We start from the raw sequence: 11,032 nt of genomic DNA on the forward strand, positions 1-11,032 counted from the left end.
GAAGAATAGCAGGGGGGCCATGTGGCTGGATCAGAGTGAACAAGTCGTAGATGATAGAAGATGATGCCTGAGAGGCAGCAGGGGCCGAACCACATGGGGACTTGCGGAAAAGTCTAAGAACAACGAACTGGGCTCAGACTCACTGGTTCAGCAATCAGACTAAATGAGCTGATCTACTGCAAAACCATGAGCCCTCTGGACTGAAACACCTTGGGCTGGGTGTGAACTGTTTAGTGTGGCCACGTGACCTAAAGAAAAAGAGCCAGTCTTTTGGGAGGAAATACATGAAAAGTCTAGTCCTATGTGCCAGACACCAGAGTCAGCCATCCTCCAGAAGCAAGGGATTCTCCCTTACCTGTGTGTCTTTCTTATGCACTCCATTATCCTCTTTCCAAAAGTTCCTTCTGAGGTTTGTGTTGCCTCTCGGTGCCCAAGCTGCCTCTTATGCTCGTTATTACACGGCTATCTGACTTTGTTGAGCACTCTGGATAACAAATTCTACGGGAAGAGCCACGGGCTGAAGATGAGTTTGTAATCTGGGGCACCACTGATGATAAATTATTTGGAATTAGAAGAGGAAGCCTTTTAAAGGGTATTTGTATCAGGGTATAGGTTAGCCAGCTGTTTCTTGGCTTAAATGTACATAGTTGGAGTCTAGAAAGAGGACCCCATTTGGCTTCCATGCTTGAGAACTCCCTTCATTGGGGAGTCTCCATAAAATCCAATTGTTCCCACCATCCATTCAGGACAAGTTGATGACTGCCCTCTGCTGACTCCACTGTGGTCCATCCAGGGTTAATCCACTTTTGCCTGTGCTCCCCTAACTGGTGAAAGCTGAGAGCATTTCTGTTGTATTTCTGTTCTTCTGTTTAACAGTTTTCCTAAATCGCTCATTTTTCAGGAAGTAATTCCTTTATCCTTTTGGAAGGATGAAGTTGTTTTTATGTCATTGTGGTTGCCCAAACCCTTATCACCAAGAGCTTTGTAAGTCATGCCTGCTATTCCTTAGCTTCCAGGTATAATTAATGCCCATTGTAATCATACGACCGACCAATCACGGGAGAGCCCCACAGGGACCAGGACTGGGAGAGAGACTATTCACAAAATCGTACTTAATATAGTCTTATCTTGCCAGGGAAAAAAGCCATCTGTCTGGCAGCCTACAGCCCAACACCATGCAAGTAGCACTCCTTACCGTGGCAGCTCTCACCAAAGCGTGCAGCAAACGGGCTTCTAAAGCAAAAAGCCACGAACAGGAAATGACCGGAATGCTCATGGACATTGTCAAAGGGAAGTCGCCAGGGTGCTCTTGGTCGACAAATGTACCTCGCAACCCAGAAAACAGAAAAGGATGAAGAAAGGAAAAGGGGCCAACTCTTCATTGCTCTCCCATTGCAATGTGCAGAGAAACAGCTGTTTTTCTCCTCCTGAAGGTTTTACTTGAAACTGCTGCAAAAAAGCCAGGAAGTGAATGAATTCTACCCCAACTTTTTCTCCTACTCCCTCCCAAAGAAGCAAAATAGGTATATGTACATAGGTCAGCATCTGAAAGTAATTAAAATGTAATCATGTATTTGCAGCAAGCTCTCTCATCTATGGTAAATTCCCATCACCAAATACTACTACTAAGCTACATTTGTGGTGCACTTTAAGCTTCTTTTTTCTCTCTTCTCACTTATGTAATGGATTTAGAGCCTCATAGCAATGTGCTCCAGCTGGGTGGGTAGACAGGAGGAAATATCCCCATTTTACAGGCAAGAAAACTGAGGTGCAGAGGCATTCCAAGACTCACCCAAGTTCAGCAAAGCCAGGTTTCCTTGTTCCCAGAAAAGAGTTATTTCTACTGTATCCTGAAAATGATAAAGAATGATGCATTGATTGCTTTGGTCAACTTAGTTTCCATATGTACTAACCTAGGCTGTAAAATGTTTGAAAAATAAATTAAAAGGAAAATGCCACTGACTAGGATTTTATGTAAAATTTTGGAGCTGGCAGTTGACTTGAAGCACATGTGGACCCCCCCTTCTCACATCATGGACAGAACTTGTGCCCCAGAGGGGACCATGCCAGCCAAGAGTGACCCACAAAGGAAGTGACTGTCCAAAGCTGGAAGATTGGTCTAATGGAAGTTCCTTCCAAATCCTACTCCTATATAACCTTGTCTACGCCTTGTCAGGGGTAAGCATTGTGAAAATTAAGTGAGCTTTCTGGTTGTTTGGGTTCTAAACGGAATGAACAGTCTTAAAACCAAATGATCACAGATTGGGATGCTACACTAGACTGCAGCATAATGTAGTAGATTGAGCACTTGACTTGGGATCAAAGCACCTCTTTTCTGACTCGAGTTCTGTTAATAGTTCCTCAGGTTGCTTTAGGGGAGGCCTGGGGTCTGATCCCCCCATCTGCCACCCACTAACTGGCTGTCTGAAACCAATTTCTCTGACACTCAGTTTTCTCATCTATGAAATGGGGAGGGAAGAGATTGGATGGATGGATCTGGAAGGTCCCTTCAGCCTTGAGAATACTGTGATTTTAGGGTACACACATTGGACTGTCTCTCCCCATCCCTGCCACTCGGAGATCATCTTTGGATTAGCAAATAATTTTGAAGTACAAGACAAATCTCAATTGGACCTCCAAAGGAGCTTGCGTTTTACTTACAGTGTGTAAGTAAATTAAACTTACATGTACGTATGGGGGTATGAGAAGGTTTTAGTCTCACAGCTATTTTCATTCAAATATGATGGTATTTGTTCTAGTAGGATTTGATCTGTATGTTCCCTTAATAAAGCATCTTCCCTTCCTCCAGTCCAGGGGGCTTTGTCTTCCAGTGAATCCAGGAGCAGCATCCTCTTAATGCTGGAGGTGATATCCACGCGACAATGCTGAGAGAGCTTCCAGGCCAACCCCTCACCCTTCCGATGAGGGTGTCAATGGTGACTTTAAACGTCACCAGGGCTCACATCTTGCCACAGTCTCCCCAGCTAGTGACCCGGAAAACAGAAATGAAAGACACACACAGAAAAGAGTGGTCGGCATTTTCCTGACTGCTCTTCCTTCTCCTAAGCTCATTAGAGAAGTTCAATTGCAGGTCCTTAGGGAGGACACCTCCGTCTTTAATGCCATGGCGGCTCAGGGAGCAGGACAGGGGACGCAGTGGAGAGAGCGGCCTCTCTTCTCCCACTATCGGAGCCCACAGCGAGCCTCCTTCATGCCTTCTTCAGGCTGCATTTGCACATCACCTCCCATCCCCAGCCCCCGACACACAATGCTGAATAAATATGCCTGGCCCTGGTCCTTGTGGGAATTCTGGAGAGTTACGATTGTTATTCCCAGGAACGCAGAGACACCAGCAGAAATTCATTTCCCAGACGCATGGCTATTTTGAGAACCAAATCTCCTGCTCTGTAGCAATCAAATTGGGGACTTTTCAAGTCCTGCTTTACAATAGAAACCTGTTCTGCCTTCAGCTGCCTTTTACCTACAAGAATTCAATAAGCGAGAGAGAGGCCATTAGAGTTTCCTCTCCCCGTCTCTGCTTTGGCCTGACATACATCCCTGGCCAACTTCCCTGACTCTACATCTTAGTAAATTCTTCCTGACAATAGTTAGTGACAAGCATGTCAGAAACAACAAACTCCGTCATCTATACGGCTTATCAATAATTTAGTCTCTTCCCCCTCGTGAGAGCCTGTGTGTTTTGCAATAATGAAATATATGATTTTAAAAATAAATAATAAGCTGTTGTCAGCCCGATTGTAGCTCCGAGTTATGAATGTGATTGATTGATTGAACATTTGACTTCATCCGCTCGAGCAGGATCAAAGAGAGACTCTTCCACCCGCCTAAGGCCACTAGCAATTTATTTAGAGACTGTGTTCGGATCCCAGCAGGTAGCAATATTGGACTGAGGTACACAGAAAAGCAGCTCTTTGAGGTTTTTTCCAAGTCCAAGGGAAGCAACAAATGAGATTTTTTTTTTTTAGTTCATTAAATCATTAACCACTTAATCACTAAAAACAAGACATTAGAAGCATTCCCCTTAGCTGGGGTATCGTGGAACGGAAGGAACGCTGCTTTGCTGAGATCTGGCGTTGGAAGGTGGGCCCTTCTTACACAATGTGACAGTCTCTAATTTTTTATTTATATGGCACTGTATTTTTTTTTCTTCATCTTAACTAATCAGTGTGGCAACAGCCACGCTGACATCCAAAAGTGACAGGTGTCTGAATTGCAATGAGGTGTCTATCCAACCACCAAGCTGGGGGAAGGGAAAGACAAAGGTATGGAGGAGATGTTTGTGAGACAAATATTGCAACTGTTAGGCCGGTTGAATGAAAAAGAAGAAGAAAGGAGAGAAGAAAATGGCATATAGGAAATTGCTGATGGTTTGAAATACAGCCCTCAGATTTAGCCAGGGCAGAGTCCTTCCCGAGTTTTGGTGTTCAGCTGGCATGAGGAGAGACTATCCGTTCTTTCACAAAAAGGGTTTTGAGGTCAAGTGTGATTCTCTGTCCCTCACACTACAGCCACCCTGAGCTTTGAAAAACCCTGCCAGCCCGTGCTCTCCCCGTGAGCAGGGAGCTGCTTGGCATTCTATGAGCAGGGCTGACAAGGAGCCGAAGTCTGGTCCTAACCAGGGTGCTGGGAATAAAGGAGACAGGATGAGAAGGCCTGAGGACATCCACCCACAGAGGGACAGGCCCATCTTAACAAGAACAGGTTACGGTCTTCGCTGTTCTAGCAGGGGAATGGAAGAAAGGGAACGTGTCTTCCCTTCCCAGCTCCCTAGTCCTGCGCTGTCTGACCTCAGGCAAGGCAATTTAATCATCATCCCGACGCTTTTGACTTCATAGGGCCTTTCATCCACAGATCTCAAAGCGCTTCACAAATACCAATTCATTAACCTTCACAACCCACCCTGGGGGACCAGGGGTGGGCATGTTTCCCCCTGTGGTGGGGACACTCAGCTGGAGGCACAGGGAAAGCAGTTCTTCCTTCAAGGTCACTTGAAAGTTGACCAGGAAACTCAAGAGTGAGATCCAGAGCAGCTGGCATCAAGGCCAGGAGCTGCGGATTTCTGGGGCCTCAGTTTACCCTCCTCTGTGCTTTTGGGTTGGATTTGCACCTCTGATTCTCCTCACATAGAGCAAAGGAGTGGCACGTTGAGAAAGGGCAGGAAAAGCAACATTGCTTACTTATCGGCAGCTGTGCGCTAACCACTTTCACATACTGTGTCTCATTCACTCCCTACAAGAATCCTGTGAGGTTCTATAAACCCCATTTTACAGGGCAGGAAATCGAGGCTATGGATGTTAAAGAATTTACTCAAGGTCACCTAACTCATAAGCAGTGGAGCTGACAATCTGTTTGTAATAATCATAATTATTATTATTATTCATGAATATTCACAGCCACTCCCCCAAAGCTGCCCCTGAGAATTCCGTTTTCATTTATGGACCTTTCTGCATCTATGATCAACCCATCAATTGAGCCTATGAGCTGTAACAGGAAATACTGAGGCCGAGAATGGCAGAAAATCTGGCTCAATTTACAGAGCGGGAAGTGGAGTTGCTTACGGAAACAAAAGAGTAGCTCTGAAAAGAGAGAGGGAGTCGGGGAACATGAGAGAGACAGCTAGGGATGGGTTTAGAGAGAGATTTTAAGGAAATGAGCTCAGCATAGGCGAAGAGATAGACTTGGGAAGCAGCCGCTGTGCGTGTTTGAACTATATCACGGAGAGATGGGGAAAAAAGAATGTTAAGAAGTTTTGCTTTGCATTGTGATGTGGTACCTAAGGGACTAACTGCAATATAGATTTGAACAGCTTCTGAGTCGCTCTTGGATGCCAGCCTGATACTTCCTCAAGTACCATGCTAGGCAGAGGCCGGCAAAATTCGGTTTGCTGCTCTGTGGGTTGCACATCTGTCAGTAGTCCATCTCTGCTCTTTTCATGTCACATTGCCTGTCATCCTCCCATCTCGGCTGAGCTGGACACTTCTGCTTCTGCACTCCCATGGTAGGTAGAATAGGCGCTGACCACATGCTTTTTACTCACGCATAACTGTTTTGTGATTGAATGCTCCTTCCTGTGAGTAACCTTGGTGGAGTTTGGCCGAACAAGCGGCATAATTGACTCTGCCATCCAGGTGAACCAACACACAGGCCAGGAGGCAGGCAATGTTTGCAGGATGTATTAGTAAGGTAGGTTAACTGCCATGACAAACAGCTCCAAAATGTTGATGGCTTAACATAAGGGAAGATGACTTCTCACTCATGTGATGTCCTATGTTGATATCCCATCAGCAGTTCTCCTGAGCCATGATTCAGGGACTAGGCTTCTGTGGTCTTGCATTTTCCCATCCTCTGAAGCCTCGGAGTCCTGCACATCCAGTTGCAAGAATGGCAGAAAGACAGAGTGTGGAGACAGGCACTGGAGTTAGGATCCAGGCTTAGAAATGATGTACACATCACTCGGCCAATCACGTGGTTGTCTAGCCGTGTGTCCAGAAGGAAAAGGAAATCCGGTCTAGTAAGCATAAAGCAGTCTCTGCCACCCTGGGGACTTCGCCACAACACCAGGTACCCCCATACCAGCCAAGCTGGAACTCTGCTAGAGGCGTTTCCACAAGCAACCGGGCATCAAGTTTGTGAGTGCCATGTGATTCTCTTACCCCAATAATGGATTGACGAGTAAGCTAGAATTCTCCAGAAGGAAGCAGAGCTTGTTTGGGGAGTTTTGGGGGGAAAAAAAATGCTGTATGGACCTAGGACAATTGGGAAGCATCCGACATTCTCTGGTTGGAGGGAGGACATGTCTAATTTCATAACTGCCTTTAAACTGACATTGAACAAGGCATCTTTCTCTTTATTCTGTAAAAAAAAAAAACTACACCCTATATAATATGCAAAAACTGGACAGAAAACGATATCCCACCTAGACAGGAAAGGTGAATGCTAAAACTCCTCAAATTTGTCTTCAATGTCTGTCTAGTTAAAGTTGATCACACTTTCTTAAAATATCCAGTCAATCTTGGGCAAAAGAAAGTGATTTGTTTCTCGTTTTCAGAAAACAGCCTCAGTTCTTGTTCCGTGTGGGGCTGTGGCCTCAGCACTAAAGCTGGTAGGAAACTTCATTTCCCTATCGCCCCGGAGAAACATTGCTCCCTGGGTCACTATGACAATCCCCAAATGTGTGGCTTTATTTGAGAACACAACTGTGCACGGTCCTTATAGATCGCGGGGGTTTAATAACGACAAAAACCTGCTGATAGCACAGTCTGCTTCCTTTCATTTCCCCCTGAAAATACCAAACTCTGGTTGTTACGGAGAACCAAAGCTGAAATATTCCAAAGCAGTGTCTTGGTTGTTCTTTCTCCCAAGTTTTTTCCTCTGCTGCCTTCATTTACCCCTCCCTTTCCATTTGTAGAGACAAAAGAGAAAATTCTATAACTACTGGCCTCTGTCTAGGAACAGAGAAAAAAATGAAGCAAGGCAAACAACAGAGAAAAGTGAACAGCAAAAGAACAAACTCAAATGAACCTGCTTAACGATCCTACCGTGCTGGCCCAGCAGGTGAGTGCTTTGGCTTCTTTTCTTCTTTTTCTTAAATGTCCAGATTGTGGTCTAAATTCTTAGAGTAAAATCGAAGGTTGGTAAAAGAGCTCTGAAAACCCCTACATGGAAATGACTCGCCCATCAATCTGTATCTTGAATCTTTAAAGAAGTCATCTGGTTTGACTCAGTAATTTCACTTGAGACTCTATGCAACGTTAATGGCTTAGTTTGGAGTCTCCCAGAAGCAGAGCCTGAGACAAGGATTTGGTGAAAGCAAGTAGTTTCTTTGGGAGGTGATCCCAGGAAGCATGGTGAGGGAGTGGGGAACGTGGGAAACAGGGATGAGAGGAAAGTATGATGGGCACACGGATGAGTTGGACACTGTGGGGGCCTGGGATTCAATCCTGTGAGGACCACCTGACTGATTGTGTAGAACACACCTTTCAGTTGTCACCCGGAGGAGCAGGAAGGACTCTAGAATTCCCATCCCCATTGGTTGAAGGTTGCTCTGGGACATTAACGCTGATGCGTGTCCAGGTTGCACTATAATACCCTGGAATCGAGATTGCACATACAGAATGACCTTCTCTTTTTTAACATGTCTAGAAAAAAGACTGGAGGGAAGCACAGCGAATTGTTAGTAGTGATTCTCTTTGGGCAACAGGAGTTTCTTTGCTTCTTACATTTCTATTTTCATCAAATTTTCTATAAGAAAAATGCATTCCTGTTTTAAGGGAGAAAGCAATAAACTTTATTTGGAAATAAGAGGAAAAAAAATCACCCGCCAAGCAGAAGGGAACTCAAAGCTGGCCCTTCTCACCTTCTCCCTATGCCCAACTTTTATGTGTGTCTAGCATTTCTGGTTCCCTGCTGAATCTGGAACCAACATCTAATGTAAAATAATTTGGGACATTTCTCAGGAATGACTAGGGCCTGAAAGTAGCAAGCAATTCCTGATTAAATGTGAAGTTCTTAGGGCACCACAAAGAGAGCAAGAAATATCTATCCTTTTTATTTTTCTTAAATTAACTCATGGAAACATGAAGCCCACAGTCATGTTATCTAGGCTGGTTCCTCTCTATACTGATTAGCTTTGATGCTTTCTTCAATAGTTGGCCGGTGACTTGGGCATCAGCAAATTTCCTGCTCCTGTTAGAAACTTACCATCCCACTAGAGGAAGGGGACCTCCACATTGGGGAATTTTCTTGTCAATCATTCCTCTAGTAAATTCTTGAGACTTGGGATGAAAGATGTTACCTGAATACAAAGTGCTTTTGTGAAATGCTTTGAAAATGTAAAATGAGCTAGGCTTGAAGGGAGCAGAAATATGACTTTATTCAAAGTAATTTCATTTATTGGAATAGTTACAGTTGGCAAAGTTCATCCTGAAATATTTTCCACGCAGTTTTAAAAAGTTAAATTTCTTGGAATCTTCTCCTTAGACTCTCCAGAACCTCTTGATTTTAAATAATTTCCGATAGATGGAAACATTTAAGTTCTTAAGCCCTTCATTAGTTCGATATTTGGCTACGGGTCCAGGCTGCAGCATTGCACAACTGCAGGGGGCTCCACTCCCATAGAAGTGTGTCTTGGAGCTGTGCAATAGAGTCTGTGTAAATCCAAAAATGATTTTCAAGACAAAGTTTTCTTAGAGTTCCTGAATTTGCAATAGGGCTTTTGGATATTCCATTCTGATGAACATGTTCAAAATCCATTATACACTTGAGGATCATGGTGGTTGATCCTCACCCTCCCCAAAATGTGTTATTCACTGCTAGTTCCTTGGGATACCAACAGGTATTTTGCAAAAGAAAAAGTCCATGATTAAAATTAAGAATGAGTTTAGGAAGGGCTGGCTAAGTCAAGTTAAACAAGGCTTTCTACTGCAGGACTACTGCCGGTCCTAAATATGCTGATATCGTGTATCTTCAAGAATTTCCAAGAGAACAATGGCACTTACGATGTTTCCAGATTTCTGAACACAGAAGTGGCCCACCTCTTCACTGCCCTTTCTGTTTTTGTCAAGGCACGTCGTACAGCCCACAGTCTTCAGTAAGTCCACATTATAGCACCGATGCATATTGGCACCAATAGTCTAGGCGAATGGCTCTTAAACTTCAGTGTGCATCAGCGTCGCTTGGAGAGCTTGTTCAAACACGAATCCTGAGCCTATCCTGAGAAGTTCTGATTCAAAGTAGGGCCTGAGAATTTGCATTTCTGAGTCCTAAGTGATGCTGATGCTACTAGTGCAGGCACCATATTTTGAGAACTACTGATTTAGAGGAATTTAGTGATGCTCCAGAAACAGACAACTCAGAGAAAACAGGAGTGGTTTTCCAGTCACACAGCTGGTTCTTTTGGTTATGGATGTCACATTTTCCCATGAAATTCATGATGGTGAAATGAGACTTGACTTTTAAAGGCTAGGGTTGAAGGCATAGAGAAGCAGATGAGATCTGATCTGGGAGCATGTTTAAACCCAGTCGCAGAGGCTACAGCACAAGACAGAAGTTCACTTAGAACAGGGCTTGGGAGCAGTAGCTTTGGTGTCAAACAACCTGCTTCAGACAAACCCAAGAAAATAATCTTTCTTGAGCCTCAGTTTCCTCATCTGTTATATGGGCATCATCATTTTTAGCTGCTGTGGTTCTGGAAAGAACAAATCAGACAGCCTGTATAAAGCACTTGGCACTGTGTTCTGTGGCAGGCACTCAATAAATGGGAGGGAAAAAGATTTGCTTATTGGGAAGAAGGCAAGGATTGGGCACAGGAAGTACAGTCTCAAGATAACAAATTTACTGCTTTACTGAACACTGGGTCCAAGTTCCCTTAAAATACTTTTGTCTGGGATTGGTTTCTTAATATAGAGCTTGTAGGCAACTGTGGAATCCAGGACAGCCATCTCAGAAACTGCCAGGGCTCGTGCTTCTCCCAAAGCTCCCCAAAGCTCACCATGACACACAATGGGTCCTCATTAAATATCTGTTGAAGAATTAACGTATTCAATAGGGAGATGTGACCAGCTTGACCCCAGAAGCCCCTGAACAATAAAACACTGAGATGCTGCTTTAGTTAGTCAAGCTTTTTCTCCTCAGAACAAACAAACAAAAGACAGAACAAAACATAAATAAAATCAGATGAGGCTTTGGTTCTGAAAGACACTGAACAGATACACTTGAGTTATCTCAAGAAAAATCAATGACTTCCCCACCCACCAGTGGATGAGCCTTCGGTGTTGGCTTGGAAACAGTGAAACCCTACTGGCCTGAAGCTCTCCGGAGTCCATGGGCAGAGCACACACATTCCAGCATTCTCAGCTGGCCCAGAGGGTATGAAACCATTTCCTTCTTGGAGTATAGAGCCATCACTGCAGGTATTAACGCTCCTTCGAAGCCCTCTGCCTTCTGGCTAACATAGCAAGTGGACAAAGAAAAGAGGAGACAAATCAGGTAGCTGTGGGGTGTGGGGCTTGGG

At 44.4% G+C, this 11,032-nt stretch overlaps 1 protein-coding gene across 6 annotated transcripts in view; it reads right to left on the reverse strand.

Moving 5' to 3' along the window:
- Positions 1–8,655: 8,655 nt before the first annotated feature.
- Positions 8,656–11,032, reverse strand: part of LOC112470133 — a 12,842-nt gene continuing 10,465 nt past the window's right edge. For 3 of the 6 annotated variants that reach the window (XR_003042861.1, XR_003042857.1, XM_025039193.1), the window contains exon 4: positions 8,656–10,966. Coding sequence is in view for 1 of the 6 variants with exons in the window: in XM_025039193.1 (XP_024894961.1) it covers positions 10,816–10,966 (151 nt within the window). In the remaining 5 variants the exon portion in view is untranslated. The remainder of the gene's footprint in view (positions 10,967–11,032) is intronic. The other 3 variants (XR_003042858.1, XR_003042860.1, XR_003042859.1) reach the window with 3 other exon arrangements.

The sequence above is a fragment of the Pteropus alecto genome, unplaced genomic scaffold (assembly GCF_000325575.1).
Source record: "Pteropus alecto unplaced genomic scaffold, ASM32557v1 scaffold177, whole genome shotgun sequence".
Lineage (NCBI taxonomy): Eukaryota > Metazoa > Chordata > Mammalia > Chiroptera > Pteropodidae > Pteropus > Pteropus alecto.